This window comes from Cavia porcellus, unplaced genomic scaffold, assembly GCF_034190915.1.
Source record: "Cavia porcellus strain 051 isolate PalLab524CR breed Dunkin Hartley unplaced genomic scaffold, mCavPor4.1 scaffold_21, whole genome shotgun sequence".
Taxonomy (NCBI): domain Eukaryota; kingdom Metazoa; phylum Chordata; class Mammalia; order Rodentia; family Caviidae; genus Cavia; species Cavia porcellus.
The window spans coordinates 39,451,322-39,469,341 of record NW_026947504.1 but is presented as its reverse complement, the minus strand read 5'-3'; the positions used below and the strand labels follow the sequence as shown (position 1 = coordinate 39,469,341).

At 34.4% G+C, this 18,020-nt stretch overlaps 1 protein-coding gene across 5 annotated transcripts in view; it reads right to left on the bottom strand.

The window, feature by feature from the left end:
* Pds5b (PDS5 cohesin associated factor B) overlaps positions 1-18,020 on the bottom strand; it is a 212,360-nt gene that overhangs the window by 36,881 nt on the left and 157,459 nt on the right. For all 5 annotated transcript variants that reach the window (XM_063232617.1, XM_063232615.1, XM_063232616.1 and 2 more), the window contains exons 20-21: positions 15,049-15,172; positions 11,918-12,076 (exon numbers count right to left, since the gene is read on the bottom strand). In XM_063232617.1, the coding sequence (XP_063088687.1) occupies positions 11,918-12,076; positions 15,049-15,172 (283 nt within the window). The remainder of the gene's footprint in view (positions 1-11,917; positions 12,077-15,048; positions 15,173-18,020) is intronic.

Sequence of the window (18,020 nt, the reverse complement as noted above, 5' to 3'; positions counted from 1 at the left end):
ATACAGAGATTATTAAACTATACACCATGCTTAGCAATGTTAGAACAGACCCATACCAAAAAAATGCACGAGCTTAAGAAAATTATAGTAGGGGCTGGGGATTTAGCTCAGCGGCATAAGCACCTGCCTTGAAAGCAGGCAGTCGTGAGTTCGATCCCTGGTACCAATAAAAACGAAAAAAGCCAAAAACAAAACAAAAAAAAAAAAAGAAAATTATAGTAGATCAGCAGGGGAAAGAAATAGAATCCATAAAGCAAATTCAGACAGATATACAGGAGAACAAAAACTCCACTGAAAGTATTTAAAGCAGATTAGGCCAATGTGAGGACAGGACCAAAAATATGGAAGACAGGCTTGCAGTGAGCAGTCAAGAAAAGAAAGGCTTCTCAAAAACAGCAAGGGACCATTAGAAATCAATCCAGCAGCTGCTAGATGACACAGAGAATAGTAACTTAAAATCAGAGTCAATGAACGAGCAGGAGATAACACAATGACATTACAAATATGTTCACAGACATCATGACAGAAAATTTCTTTGGCAGAGAAAAAGAATTTGACATAAATGAGGCATATAGAACTCTAATTAGAAATGATAAAAAAAATTTACAGTATATCACAGTCAAGATTTCAGAAATTTTAACACAAGAATAGATAGAATCCTAAAAGCTGTTAGAGAAAACAAACAAACCACCTATAAAGGAAAGTTCATCACAATCACAGCTGACTTCTTAGCACAACCTCTCAAGTCAATGAAAGCCTGGAGTGAAGTACTCCAAGTTCTAAATGAAAACAACATTTAACACACATTGATGTATCCTACATAACTATCTTTCAAAATTGATGGAGAAATAAGATACTTCATGACTAAGAACATTGGAGGAAATTATGACCAGCATTACAAAATGTTCTGAAGGATATTCTAGAAAGAGATAATAAGGACTACAGCTCCCTGAAACCCAACAGAAGGAATCCACCAGGGAGGAAAACAATTAGAGGAAGGGGAGAAAAAAGTGGACTAGAGCCAACAACAGGAAAAAATAACATGACAAGGATAAGTCAATACATTACAGTTTTAAGAATCAACGTTAATGGTCTTAATTCATCAGTCAAAAGACACAGATTAACAGAATGGATCAAGAAGCAAGATCCAACAATATGCTACATACTAGAAACACATTAAAGAAATTCATAGCCTGAAAGTCAAAAGATGGAAAACAGTACTTCACACGACAGGAAATCAGAAAACAGCAGGAGGAGCTATTCAATTTGCCAACAAAGTGAATTTCAATCCAAGACTGATTAAGAGAGATAAAGACGGTCACTACATACTTCTAAAGGGAACAATACAAAAGGAAGAGATAACAATCATAAATATATATGCAACAAATATCCATGGGCCAAACTATATAAAACAAGTATTAAAAAGATATGAAAAACCAAATAAGCACTAATACAATTGCATTGGGAAACCTCAATATCACACTGTCACAAAAAGACAGACCCACTAGACAAAAAAATCAATAATGAAATATTACAAATAAATCAAACTTTTGAATAAATGGACTCAGTAGATGTTTATAGACTGTTCCACCCCACAACATAAGAACACACATTCTTCTCAGCTGCACATAGGATGTTCTCCAAAATAGACGATCTACTGGCTCATAGGACATGTTTAAGTAAATGCAAAAGAAATGAAATTATCCTATGCATAACATCAAACAACAGTGCAATTAAATTGGAAATTCAAGCCAAAGGAAACTACAAGAACTTCATTTACACAGAGAAATTAAATAGCACCCTACTGAACAACCAACGGGTCACAGATGAAATTAAAGAAGACAGCTTTTATAGTTGAATGACAATGACAATGACAATACAACATATCAGAACTTGTGGTACACAGTGAAAGCAGTCTTAAGAAGTAAATATACAGCAGTAAATACCGATATCAACAGAGCAAGCACATATAAATAACTTAATTTTGAACCTCAAACTTACAGAATAAGAGTAGGCTAAGCCAAAAGCTCGTAGAAGGTAGAAAATTATAAAGGTCAGAACAGAAATTAACACACTGGAGACAAAAAAAACCCTACAAAGAATCCTTGAATCAAAGAGTTGATTCTCTCAAAGATTAAATAAAATTGACAAATTCTTAGCCAACCTTATCCAAAAAAGGAAAGAAAAGACTCAATTCCACAAATCAGGAATAGAAGGGGGGAAATCACAGCAGATCCTGGAGAAATCAAGGAGATCACCTGTACCTACTTTGAAAACTTGTAATTCTAGTAAGAAGATGGAAGATATAGAAGAAATGGACAGATTCCTAGATACACATGAATTACTAAAGCTGAAATGAAAAAGATATAAAAACCCAGAGAAAAGCCCAGGTCCTGCTGAATTCCACAAGTAATTTAGAGAACCTAACACCACTACTTCTCAAACTTTTTAATTACACTAAAAGGAAGCAATACTTCCAGATTCATTCCTGGGAGCAAGCATTACTCTGATACCAAAACCAGAGAAAGACCCAGCTAAGAAAGAAAATTACAGGCCAATCTCCTTAATGTACACTAATGCAAAAATCCTCATCAAGATACTGGCAAACAGACTGCAGAAAACCATCAAGAAAATTATACACCATGATCAAGTAGGATTCATCCCAGGGATGCAGGAATGGTTCAACATATGTAAATCCATAAATGTAATATAACGTATTGACAGAGTCAAGGACAACAATCATATGATCATCTCAACAGATGCAGAAAAAGCTTTTGACAACATTCAGCACCTATTCACGATAAAAACCCTACAAATATCCATGGGTCTCCATGAGGCCTATGCTACGTGAATATTGGATTAGGTGGTCTTTATTTCAATCTGATAAAAGCCATCTATGACAAACCAACAGCCAACATCACAGTCAACGGACAAACATTGAAAGCTTTCACTCTAAAATCAGGAACAAGACAAGGATGTCCACTTTCCACTCTTGTTCAACATAGCCTTGGCAAACCTTAGCTGGAGCAATTAGACAAAAGAGAAATAAAAAAAATAAAGACAGGAAAGGAAGAAGTTAAACCATCATTATTTGCAGATGATATGATACTGTACTTAGAAGATACCATAACTCCACCAAAAGACTTCCAGATTTAATAAGCAAATTCAGCAACATAGCTGGTTAGAAAGTCAACACTCAAAAATCAATATCCTTCCTGTATGTAAATAACAAACTGAGAGAGAAGTTAGAAACAATGCTTTTTACAACAGCATCCAAAAAACTAAAATACCTAGGAATCAGTTTAATGAAGGATATGAAAGACTTTTACATTAAAAACCACAATACTGAACTGAGGGAGTAATAAAACCCAAAATGTGTAATTGTCATTGTACAAAAGAGAGGAAAAGAAAGTTCTCTAAAAGATATAACTGCATATATATTTAAGTGTATAAGATAGATAACCATATTACTGAGTTTTGTTGGATTATTGAACAAAACTGTTTGCAGTCTCACTGTTTGAAAGTCCCCTCTATATGCTTTAATTTTGTAACTTCAACAACTATTTATAAGATGACAATATGTAATTAACTAGTGATTTCCTACTGTTTATTGTTTCTGAAATTCTGTATAACTTGTACTCTTTTTCTGGTTTTTTTTTCTTTTTTCTCCTTAAATAAAATTTAAAAAACCAAAAAAATGTACAACAACAACAAAAAAACCCCACAATACTCTGAAAGAGTAGACTGAGGAGGATATTAGAACATGGAGAGAGATAGCTCATGCTCTTGGGTAGAAAAACCAATATAGTGAAAATGGCCATACTTTTCAAAAAATGTTGTACAGATTCAATGCAATCACAATGAAAATTTCAATAGCATGTCTCACAGAATTAGAGAAAACAATCCTAAAATTCATCTGAAACAAGAGACCTAGAACAGCAAAGGCAATCCTGGGCAACAAAAACAAGACGGGGGTATCACAATCTCCACGTTGAGATTATACTCTAAAGCTACTGTGATAAAAAGTGTGGTACTAGCAAAAACAAAAATAGACCCAAAGATCAATGGAACAGATTAGAAGATGCAGAAACAAATCCAAATACACTAAACCACCCTATCTTGACAAGGGTGCCAAACATATTCACTGGAAGAAAGACAGCCTCTTTAATAAATGATTCTGGATTAACTGGCTCTACAAATGCCAAAGATTAAAACTGGACTCATACTTTTCACCATGTACTAAGCTAAAATCAGAATGAATCAAAAATCTTAATTTTAAAACAGAAACATTAAATCTGCTGGAAGATAAGAGCAGGTAAAACTCTTGAAGACATTTGTGTAGGCAAAGTCTTTATAAACAAAATCTCAATTGCATAGGAACTGTCACAAAGAATCACACCCTACTGAAAAGCTTTTGCACCGCAAGAGAAACCACCAACAAAGTAAAGACACAGCCCATGAGATGGGAGAAAATGTTTGCCAGGTGTACCTGGACAAAGGACTACTACTGAGAACACATAAAGAACTCAAAAAACAAAAATCAGTCTTTTCAGATTTAAAGATCCAATCCAAAAATGAGCATGTGAGATGAATACATACTTCTCAGATGAAGAAATACAAAAAGCAAATAAATATGTGAACATCACTGGTCATTTGAGAGATGCATATTAAAACAAAACTGAGATTCCACCTCACCCCGGAAAGAATGGCTATTATCAAGAAATCAACCAATAACAAACACTGGCGGGGCTATAAAGTATAAGGAACCTTTTACCTCTGTTAATGGGAATGCAGACTGATGCAACCACTGTAGAAATCAGTGTGGAGATTCCTCAAAAAACTAGTACTAGAGGTCCCACCTATTCCCTTTCTGGGTATCTTCCCAAAAGAATTAAAAACATCACACCACAGTGATATATGTGCAATCATGTTTGCAGCTGCAGAATTTGTAATAGCCAGATCTTGGAAATAACCTAACTGCCCATCTACTGAAGAATGGATAAAAAAGATTTGGTATCTTTATACAATGCAGTACTATTTGGCCATCAAGGATAAACTGGAGACTTTTATAGGTAAATACCTATACCTTGAGACTGTAATTATTAGTGAAATAGAAACACACATGCATAAACCTCATATAGTACCATTAGTGTAAGAATCTTAAAGAAGAAACATATGTATACATATATAAAAAAGTTAAGATAGTTATACTAGTGATTTCTCTAAGTTTACTGAAAAGAATGATTTGTGCCCATATTGTTGTGACAACTGAATGCAGATGTCTTGTACTCTGGGTGAATGATCTGGGGACGACAATGCACAATGTCTGTGCCATTGTTGCACCCTGATGGATGTATTTTAAACGTTCCTCCTCTCTCCTTCCTTTCTCTTTCCCCTTCCCTTTCCTCCTTTACCTCCCCTTCCCCTTCCTCCTTCACCTCCTCCCCTCCCTCTCCTCCTCTGACTCCTCTTCTTTCTGTTCTTCTTGAAATAAAATGGACTTTGAAAAAAGAAGCACAGGAGCAAAAGGCACCTTTATTTCAGAAAGTAACATGAATGAGGACTAGTTACATGAATATAACTAGTAATTAGAGAAATGCAAATTAACAATATAAGACTAAATCTATTAGGCAGGAAAAACTTAGAGGTCTGACAATGAATGTTACATGCTGCTAGTTTGAGAGTAACTACCAACAACCATTCTGAAAAGGAACTTGGCAATAAAATGAAAACTCTGTATATACACTGCAGTTCATCAATTGCACTCGTAAGAATATAATGTAGAAAAATTACTGAAATGTATCAGAAAACCTTCATAAGAATATTCACAGTAGTACTGTTCAAAAGACAAAGAAAATAAAAATACTACAAAACCCACTAGAAAATAAACAGATATTTCTCATACCAAAATAATAAGCAGAGTAAAAATTGAATGAACTACACCTAGATTTTATTTATTTTGGGTACCAGAAATCAAACTCACGACCTTGCACTTGCCAGGAAGGCACTTGTACCGCTGAGTAATATTCCCGGCTCAGCTAAATTAACAAGGATTATTGTTAGAAACAAATGTGAAGTGATAAAAACAAGCCACTCAGGCTTGTTTATAAAACTCAGTCACAAGCAGGACTAGAAGGCAAATATAATGTTGTTATAGTAGAAATATTGTATCAACTTGAGAAATTTAAAAGTTTAACTAAGAGGTTTAGCAGGATGCCAGGATCTTTACTTTGTAAACATCCTCATCCTGTGCCCAAGGAGGCCACAGAGATTTTGTGAGTGCTACATCTGCCATGGGGGACGAGCCTGCATACAGTATAGGGGAAGAAAAGAGACGTGATCTTTCCCCCTTTTTGCTCTCATTGCTTTTGCTGGTCTCTGCCTTAAAGTGTTGCCCTGGTGCCATGTTACCCTTTCTTGGCGCCAGCTGATTATGGACCCAAACTTCCACAAACTGTGAACTAAATAAACCTTTCCTTCCTTAATTTTGAGTGCCAGGTATTTTGTCCTAGCAATGAGAGAAAAGTAAACCAACACAATGGTAAATGCGTTTTTTTGTTTGTTTGTTTGTTTGTTTTTAAGTTAAGGAATAATAGAGTCCAAATTCAAGCAAGTGGTTAAGAGAGGCAACAAGGAAATGGAAAGATTAGAGAGCAATAAAATGAAGAGCTAACAGTGCACGATATTATAAAACATAAAATATACAAGTGATACATATGCGTATATATTATTGTATGTATGCATATTAACATAAAATAAAACAAACTAATGGACCAAAGGGATTGAGAAGAACTGTTTCTGACAAGACTAGACTAGGTTAAACTAACAGAACCACTGTAACAAACGAAAAGGGTAGGCAAAGTATTTTTTAAAAAATCAATCTGAGCCTGGTGTAGTGGCACACACTGATAATCCCATCACTCTATGAGAGGCTGAATCAGGAAGAGAGCAAGTTTAAACCCAGCCTGAGCAATTCAATGAATTTATCCCAAACAAAACCTATTCTTAGCAGCTGGAGATGTAGCTCACTGCTACACTGAGTTCAAGTAGAGCAAACACACACACACACACACACACACACAAGAAAGACCATTTGGGAACACTGAAGACTAAGCCATCTACAAATGAAGAAGAGAGGCTTAGAAATGATCAACTCTGCTGACATCCTGATTTTAAGATTTCTAGCTGAGACCCTGTCTCAAAATAATAAAACAGACCATTGTAAACATACTGCATTTAACTTCCAGTACCAAAACCAAAACAACAACAAATCAGTTGAAGGGAACAAAGAGTTACTGTACAATGCAGTGAGAATTTACAGGGCAAAGTTTCAAAACCACAGGGAAATTAAAGACATTTGCAATTGGCATAAAGATTTTCTCTGACAAATTTCTGTTAGCTCCCAAAGTGAAAAGAAAGGGTGACAAGCTAAGCAAAGTTCTTATTACTCTCACTAAGCTAAAGGACAAAATTTGTAATTCTTAACACCTAAGAGGAATAAAGTCCTCCTTAAACATCCTAGACTCCTGGCTGGATATCAACCAACCAATACACCGCATGCATAAATATGAACAGAAAAAAAGAAAAATGAGCCTGTCAAAAATGTAAGATCATAGTTGGGGTTGTAGATCAATGGTAAAGCGCTTGCCTAGCATAGGTGAGACCCTAGCTTTAATCCCCACTAGTCCAAAAGAGAAAAAAACAAAAAGCCAGTTTTGCAATTGGACACAGATAATCTAGCAATAGCTTTAAGGGTAGCCAGAAGAAAAGGCAATTCTCAAAGCATATAAACTCATCTAGATTCTCAAATTATCTCTATGGCTTTTTAAAAGTCTACCTTTTCAATCAGAAATAAGGTGTTAAAGATCTGACCACAAATGTAGAGAAAAACTGAAGGAGGGTGGGGGAAAAGTGTTGACAAAGGTCTAGAAAATAAGTTTAGTGAATATAACTATCACATAATAATGATGTTCAACAATTAAATGACAGAAGAATTCTAGTAGGAAGCTAAAAGTTACAATAAAAATATTACAGGATTGAAATATTATAAGTATAATTTTAAAAATGTGTGAATCTAACATAAGACTAAACAAAACTAAAGAATTATTGAAAGCAAAGATGAAGTGAGAAAAAACAAAAACTAAACTAAAACACGAGGAAGCCAACAGAAAAGTATGTTGAACGGCCAGATCATAGAAAACAAGGCGTGCTAAGAAATGCAGTAAGACAGGGGAAAAAAATACGAAACAAATAGTATTTGAAGAGATACTGTCTGAAAATAATTCAAAATTTATGACAGACATCAAACCACAGATGCAACAGCTACAAGCCTTAAGAGAAATGTGAAAAAAAAGGCGAGCCAGATAAATGCAAAACAGAAATTAAAAACATTCACAGAAAACTTTAAAAGAAAGTTCTTTTAAGAGAAAAGAATGAAATACTTATTTCAAAAATTTTGATGGGATAAATATACCAGTTTAGAATTCTAAACCCAGAGAAAAGTATCCTTTAAAAAAGGAAAGCCAAGAAGCCGCTATTCGAGATCTGGCCATGTTGGGACTTAGGTGGCAATTTGCCAGCCCTCTTGGTAAGCGCCCCTGGCGCAGGCCGGAAGGAAAACCAGTCAGCTGTTTTTGTGAGCTACCTTTGCAAAACAGCTCTCCTCTAGCCCCGCACCTCCCACCCCCCAGTCAGCAACTGGGGACAGAGTTCTGTGCAATATAGCAAATAAGGGGGATTTCCTTCTATGTTCTGTTTCAAGGCAAAGGTTATTTTCACTGTTTTGCTTTGTAATGACTGTTATGCTCTATTCAATATTCTCCTTCAATTGGTTTTACAATGTCTGTTATTGGTTTGATTATTCTATACCTAATTGACTGGACAACTATTGTGAGGATAATGAGATATACTACAGTACCTATTATTACTATACTAGTATCCTGCCTTCAAGTTCTGTACCAATGTCACTACATTGTCTCGACTGGCTTTGTTGTATCTTGTTCTGTTGTATTTTTACTACATTCTAAATAAATTTTTTTTTTAAAAAAGGAAAGCTAAAAAGAAGGTTTCAGGCAAACCAAAAGAATTTATTAGCAGTGGCCCACATTAAATATTAAAGTAGCATTTTGGGTAGAAAGATAATCATATTGAAAGGAACGAGAAACAAAAGAAAAGAGCAAATATGTTGACAAATCCAAATATAAGCTGTATAAAACAATTACAGCAATAGTGCCATGGAAAGAAAAACAAAAAGCATCGGAGAATAAAGGAACTAAAGTATTCTAAATTTTTTTGTGGCCAGGGATTTAGCTCAGTGGTGTAAGCACTATCTAGCAAGCACAGTCATAAGTTCGATTCCCAGTACCAAAAAAACAAAACATAAAAAAATAAAATTTGTGTTTTAATAAAATTTCAAAACTAAGTAACATTGCCCTTTAATGAGTAGGATAATAAGCATGAAGTCATCTAAAGTAAAATAACAGAAAATGTAAAGCTAACAGGTCAAAAAGCGGGGAATGACATAAAATATTTCATTAAAAATACCTAATAAAACTAGAGCAAAACTGTCAACACTCCAGTCACTAGTCATATGCAGTGACTAAGCATTAAAACATGTGAATGAAGAGTTACATTTTAATATATTTCATTTAAACTTAAAAAGTCACAAGGTTAGTGGTAACTGTATCAGCATGTAATATACAAAATATTTCACAACCCTGAAGTAGGAAAAAAAGACTTAAGGTAAATGCTAATCATAAAAAAATGGACAAATTGGGGTTTTAACTTTTCATCAAAATACAGCATTATGATATCAAAATGGCAAATTACAAAACAGGAGAAAAAAATCTACAAAATATATTACCAATAGAACCCATAAAGAAATCTTGTAAGTCAGTAAGACGGGAATTCATAGTTTAATAGAAAAATGTGGGAAAATCTTCAACAGGCATTTCACAAAAAGGAACATCCAAAATGCTAGTACACTTAAGAAAAAGTACTCAAAAGCATACCAATACTTACAAAATGGCTACAATATAAAAATACTGGCATATCTATTCAAGAAGACGAAAAAGCACAACTAGAACTCCCATTTAGAGACAGTAGCAGTGTTAAATGGTACAATTATTTTGAAAAGCAAACTGGCAAAATTTATTAAAACTCAACTTCTACACAGCCTATGATTACATGAATGAAGTAAAAAAATTTAATCTGTGTAACAGTTTATAAAAGCTTAGAAACATATAAAAGTAAATGTAGAAGTCAGAATAATGGCTACCACCAAGGAGTCGGGATGAGGATAACAGCAGGGAAGAAGACAACAGAGTTCTTTGGGTGCTGATAAATATTATTTCCTTACCTGGCTAAATGAGTACTTTATGAGCTCCATTACAAAGTATGTACTTTTATGGTGCATTTATCTCACTAAAACTTTTCACTGAAGAAAACAGCAAACACAGAAGAAATTTAAATACATCACCTAAGGGCTATCTAAGATACTAACTTTAAGGGAAGGAAAACTATTAAGACATAGCTCAAGAATACAGCCAAAGCAAGTAGGAGTCAACACAGACCCTCCTCAGTCTACAAACACAGGGCTCTAGTCAACCAACACTACACAGCCATGAAAAATCAGGCAGCTAATATATACAACTACCCTGTCATCTCCACAGACATTTTTCCCTTCAGCACTTAGGATTTAAACCAGAATCTTCATATGAAGCTACATCGCCAGCCCTTTTTATTTTCTGAGGCAGAGTCTTGCTAAGTTGCTCAGTTGAGACTCCATCTCACAATTCTCCTGCCTCAGTTTCCCAAATTACTGGGATTTAAGCATGTACCGTTATGTCTAAACTCTCCACAGTTTTCCCATAACCTTTTAGTTTAAAATTAGTACCGAAGTATTAGGGCATGGTAGCAGACACGTGTAATACCAGCACTCAGGAGGCTGAAGCAAAGGAACCTCCAGTTCAAGGTCAATTTGTGCTACAACAGTGAGTTCCAGGCCAGTCTGGACTATACGAGGAGATCTTTTTAAAAAAACCAAAATAACAAAAGTAAATCCAAGTATTAAAATATATTAAAGAGGATGGAAAATAATGATATGATGCATAGGCCAATACAGCTGTACAATTTAAGAATTTTAACTTAACTGGTGCATGCCTGTAATCCCAGCACGTGGGAGATTGAGGCAGGAGGATCACCCTGAGTTCAAGACCAGCCTGGGCTACACAAGGAAATTCAAGGCCTGCCTACATTACATGGCGAGATTCTGTCTCAAGAAACAAAAAGCAAAAAAATTTTAACTATGTGATTACAGGAGAAACTTTATCTCAGACATCTTTTAATTCTTCAGAGAACCTAGTACATACAGTGGTGAGGACAGATACAGAATTATATACAGTGTTTCTGCACCTGCACAGGCACATGTACCCCTGCCAACACCCCTCCCCTTAACATGCACAGAGTCCCAGGTTAACTGTAAAGGGTCAAACGTGCCTGCCCCAAATGCACACAAACTGAAGATACAAAAAAATCATTATTTATTTCCCACGGTTTTCTCCCATGGCTTTTTTTATTATCTCTTATACTATATGTAAAAAAAAGTACAGTCATGATAACCACACAGTGAACTGGTTTGTCGATCTACATTTTTTTAAAAAAATACGCATTCTTATAAAAAATTAACTTCCTTATAAAGCTGAAATACTACCAGGTAATATTTTATATTTATCAAGACATATATTCCAAATCCTATGCCTATGTTCAACTAAAGTGATAGCCTATTTTTAAAATTGGAAATCCAATTTTAAAACAAAGGTAGCTAAATGGAAGTGCTAATATCACTTCACTTCTCTCTTTGTTATATAAAACTTTAGAAAACATTATGAAGAACACAAATCTAAAAAACATAAGTTACCCGATCATTCATGAGAAGATCTTTCACAATGAAAGTAGCTACCAAAGACTTCAAAGGAGCAGCAAACTGATCAGGTGCAAGAAGAGCAATGTGACCAATAGTAACCAAAGGTGTTATAAGATGTTCCAGGTTGCTTGGATCTAGGCTCTTATGCAGAGGCTGAAAATGAGGAGAAGAAAATAAATTAACTTTCTACAAAAAGATATTGTTCATGTACTTTGCCTTCAAATATAAAAATTACAGAAATTTCAATACTAGTCCACATCTAGACTACTATACATTATTTATGTTTAGAAGACATTAAGTTTAAACATTTTCCTGACCAAATCACATTTTAGAAGACATATTTCAACAAGGGAAATCTTATCATGCAGCATATATTTGGGAGCCATTTACAGGAATGTGTCATAGACTGCTGAGCTCAACAATGTCCACTTTACTCCTCTGTCCTGGTCATGAAAATGATTCCACCTGCAGCCGCAGCCTCCATGCATGAATTCAGTTACGAAGGACCTGTGAGTGACCTCTGGTCCTGGCATGTGTGAAGGTGCGATGTGTTACCCTTGCCCACTCACTTTCACTGAACAGGCATAAACAGTGTGCTTTCTACATGGGCTCTCTGCTTTCTCACTAGCTCACTCACGACCAAGAATCCAGTGAGACTTAAAAGAGAATCCACTAGCAAGAAACAGTCTGTTCTAAAAAAATAAATAAATAAAGATTTTTTAAAAAGAAAGAAATTAAGAAAAGAAAGTCTGTGTCCCCAAACACTGATAACAGGCCATTCAAATGCCCACCTGGATTTTTCATTAATAAAAGACAAGCTTTTATATACCTAGTATATTTTGGGTATTTTTCTTATAAATTAAATACTAAGAATCGTAACAAATAATGATTTTTGTTATTACAACAGGAAACTCAACCATTAATATGCATTTTCCATGACAAAAGCAACTATTATATGCTCAGGTAGAATATTAAAAATGTATCGTTAAATTTTTAAAAAACAGAAAAACTGCAAGAGTGACTAAACTAAGCTACCATTAGCATAAGAGAAACAAGGGGAGACAAAATTAAATGTGTGTGTTTGCCCATCTTTTTTTGTATGTGAGTAAAACTCTCTGGAAAATACATTACTCACCGATAACAATAGTTACTCTGGTAAATAACTAAGTAGTAGTATATAGTGGACAGGGGAACTTTATACTATATTTTTTTATTTGTATTTTTCAATTTAAAGCAAGTGAAGATATTGTCTACCAGAAATTTTAATGCTGTATGTAAGTAAAAATGTGGTATATTATTTAACATTAAACACCAATAATTCGACACTGGAAAAAATACAAAACTGTTATCAAAATAACACAGCAATATGTGAGGTTTATTTAGCCAAAATTATATTTAAATGAATTTTCTTCTTGCTTCCTTTAATGACTTCTTTGAGTACTTCCACTGCATACGTTAAGTGTCAGTTTGTTCTTGATATTATAAACAAAAATATAAAAGCAGCGAGGTGCAGTAAGTAGCACAGCCTATAACAGCAGTACTTGGGAGGCTGGAACAGTAAGACTGTGAGATCTTCTTGAAGGCCAGCCTAGGCTACATCCTTAGACACTGTCTCCCACCCAAGGCGGGGGGTCTTGGGGGGGTCTTGGGGGGGATGCGGTCAACCAGAAATTGAACTAAGACCTTGTACATGCCAGGCAGGCGCTTATGCCACTGACCTGTATCCCTGGCCAGCATACCTAATTTTTAAATTAGTTTATTATGACAAGTTTGATAATTTTCTATAGTAAGTTAATGAAATAAATAAACTCTGAAAAAGCAAAATTAAGACCAGGTTCTGCAATAATGGCAAACTAAAAAAAAGCCAGAGATCTCTGGGAAACCTTTTCTCAGAAAGCCAGCACACACTGTATGTTACAGTAACAGGAATACAGTTGGAGTTCTTGTAAAAGAAAAATAAATTTTAACAGAAAAATATCAAAATGAAAAATCAAAGTACTTTTCAAATGCAAGTTATCAGTATTATTCTAATCAGAAGAAAGAAAACATGATTAATCAAGAAAAACAAAAAACATTTCATATATCCAAAAGGACTACAGAGAACACATCTCTAAGTGCACAAAACTTAAATTATGCACATCTACAGCAAAGATGCTGCTTGTAAAAGGAAGACAGCTAGTTTTCTTTCTTATGTGGTCTTTAATGTAACATAAAAATATGACAAAATTAGCATAAAAGTTTCTACATCAAAGTATGAGACAAAGTATTTACAGTGATTAGCTTCAGCATGATTTCCAAATTGTCTTCATTCAAAGCTAACTCCTAAACTAAAGTTTTAAATTAAGATTTTACAGATTTTTCTGCCTAGCTTTTGTATTAGTACAAAAAAAGGGCGGGAGAGGCCTACAGGTAACCAACCCTTCATTATATGGACTATAGTAAAACTATAATGCTTGTGCAAAAGTTACTCAATGTGAAGAGAAAATAATATGAAATATACAGTGAAAACACACATTATTATAATATACTCAGCATATAATTAGGCCATAAATGTTTGAACTACCTTACTTCACTATTACCAAGTAATATCAACTTATAAAACTATACATCCTAGTAGTATCTTAAACCCAAACAACAAATTTTTTTTTTGGTCTTTTTGAGACAAGGTTTCACTATGCAGTTTAGGCTAGCACTGAACTCACTTTGTAGCCCAGGCTGGCCTTGAACTTGCAACAATCCTCTTGCCTCAGCCTCCCATGTGCTGGAATTACAGGCGTGCACCACCACGCCCGGCTGTATCAAAATTCAAATTTTTTGAATCTGTAAATTAACAGCATAATCATGTTACCAACTACCAGTATCTATTGTCTTATATGAAATTACCTTTCAATTAAAAAAATCTCCAAACAAATATGAAGCAATGTCAAAAAGTATGCCATGTTTGATTTCTGACTTTGAATTAGCATTAAACATTTGAACAGATATTTTCATATTTTAACTACATGTCAATGTTGATTTTATTATTCAGATTCTGCAAATATACAAAATGATGCATCACCAAACATGAATATTCAGCAAAATCAATGTATTTTTAGTTATATGAAATTTTAAAAAATTCTTATTACCTCAAATATCTGTGCAAACTGGGTCTCTTTGCTAGAAAATATCGCATGAATACAATGAATGGCATATTTGGCTTGACGAGGGGGTCCTTTTTTAGATTTGTGATGTAAAACAGGAAGCAAGGCTCTAAAAAGAAAAATCAAAAAAATCAGGAAACCAAAAGAACCAATACGATTTCTGCTACATTCTTTAATGTTTCCTTCTTAAGTTTTTGAGAACAAAAAATTCACCACTCAAATTTGTTTTTCAATGTCTTTTTATATAAATATCTATTTTATATAAATATAATTCAAATAGATAAGTACTTTATTATTATTTAACAGATAAGCCTGGTCATCCACTCCTCCTTTCTAATAGCTTTTGCTTTTATATTCATGTTAATATTCATAGCTACACTTCTAACCCAGAGCACTGTAACAGAACCTAAACTATTGTTTCTTTCACTAGTCTCTGCCTCTTCCAAGTCATTTGTCTCAGAATATCCTAAACAAAGGAAAACCTGATTAATGAGAACTTATTAAGCAGCATTATGTGCTGTGAAAATCCCCAAACCTCTGTCTTCATGTCACTGCGTTTCAGGGCCAGATAACGTAAGTTAGTTTTTTATAGATATTATTGTGATAACCACTATAGAGAAAAAAACAAGGAGAGGAATAAAAAACAGGAAGAAAGTGTAAGAATGTTACAATTCTAAACAGAAGCCTCTCAGATAAAAGAAGACTTGAGCAGAATTCTGAGGGAAGCTAAGAAGTGAAAGCTGTAGTTACCTGAAAGAACATTCACACATCTTATCATTCTACTACTCTAGACCTTAAAATGAGTATTAAATAAACCAGGAGCTCTTGGCTCAACCATAATGCAAACATTTCACAGCAAAAGTAATCTCCTCACTGCCCAATGCCAACCCACTGCTCCAGTACTAAGAATTTAGAAATAAAATAACTTATCACACCAAGGCCAATTTTATAATATAGACAGTTACTAACCCTAACATAAAGATGAATAATACTACAGAAAAAGTAGACAACATAAAGCAGAACAAAGTTCTTCAAAAGATGATATCTACCTTATCTTAAAATTATGTGTAAAACATGTTTAATTCATTAAAAAACAATAGGTACTGTAAGTGTTTACTGATTAAAATTTTCTGAAAATTAAAAAAACACAAAAGCAAGACTATAAGAAGAGTTCTACTTCAGATAATAATAGTGGAATAAACTGGGTTTATTGTAATTTAACCAAAACCAAAGTATGTATAAAATATAAGATTGTATATAAATATAAATTCAACTAGTGTCAGTTTCAGACACTACGTAACAGGCAGTATACTGATACCTGTAAGATGAGAAATAAGGTAGAAGAGCCTTACATCTGCCCCAGCTTGATGCATGCAGTTTCCAAGCTATAGTAAAGTAACCCTAATAGCTTGAATTAAGGGACACGAAGATAGAAATTTAAGGGAAGACAACTCTGATTTTATCAAAACTTTGAGGGAGCCTCAAAGAGAAAGACTATGAGAGCTCTAGTAACTCAGAGGAGCATAGGAGTTTTGGCTTGGAAAATGTTTCATGCACAAAACAGTATTACCAAAGACCAGGAAAAGGATACTGAAATATATAGAGAGCTGGAAGTTCCCTCAACACACAACCTGCTGATAATAACTCATGCTTTCTCAAGCCACAGTATGACCAGGATAACAGAAACAAACCTAGATATGGTAATAAGGGATGAAATCTGCAAAGACTTTAAAATAGCTGTTATTAAAATGTGTGTGTTCCAAATCCTCAAAACGGCAGAGAAAAATATAAACAGGGGAAAAGAAATAATTAAAAGAGGCTCACATGAAATCGGTATCTGAATTGAAAAACACATGGATGGAACTAAAAATAGGTTATATACTGCAAAGAATACGCTCAGTGAGATTGAAGATGTAGTAACAGAAACAATCAAAATTAAGTGAGAAAACAAAAGACAGTAAAAACTATAAATAAGACCAGAGCCAGGCACGGTGGCACACACCTGTAATGCCAGCATTCTCAAAGAGATCAAAGCCGGAGGATTGCAAATTCAAGACAGTCTGAACAATTCAACATTCAATGAGACCTTCTATAAAAAGGGGTAGGGCCGTGGCTCAATGTGAAGGCCCTGGGTTCAATACACAGTACTGCATAAGCAAGAAGTTCTGTGATCTTTAAGATAGTATTAAGAAGTTAAACATACAGTACCTGTCACTAGAAACCATCCCAAAGTGAGGGAAAATATTTGAAGAAATAACAAGAGTTTTTCCAAATTTGACAAAAACGTAACCATAGTATAAACCTCAGTAAACCTCGAGTACAAAAAAAGCAAATCATTCCATGGCTTAACATTATGCACTGGATAAAGATCAATGATAAACAGTATCTTTATAGTCAGTGCTAAGAAAAACACTACCTATACAATAACAAAGACTGAAAGAACATTTTCTATCATAAACTGCAATAACATCAATGGAGTAGCATCGTTTAGTTATTAAATGAAAAAAAGAACTATAAACCTAGAATTTACTACAAGCAAAAGTATCTTTCAAGAACGGGGGGAAACAAAGAACATAAAGCTTATTTTCAGGGGCCGAGGGTTTAGCTCAGGGCATAAGTGCCTGCTTGGCAAACATGAGGTCATGAGTTCCGATCCCCAGGACCAAAAACCAAAAACCAAAAAAAAAAAAAAAAAAAAAAAGCTTATAAATATTGAAGGGCCAGGGCTTTAGCTCAGCAACATAAGCGCCTGCCTGGTAAACGCAAGTTCAATCCCCAGTACCGAAAACCAAAGAAACCAAAAAAAAATATTGAAGAGTTGTTCAGGAAAAAAAACAACACTGAATGATAAGATCATAAGACATTTGAAAACATTAAGAATGACAGAAATGGTAATCATGTATATAAAAACTGTCATTAATCTAGGATACATTAAACTGTCTAAAGGAAAAACATCA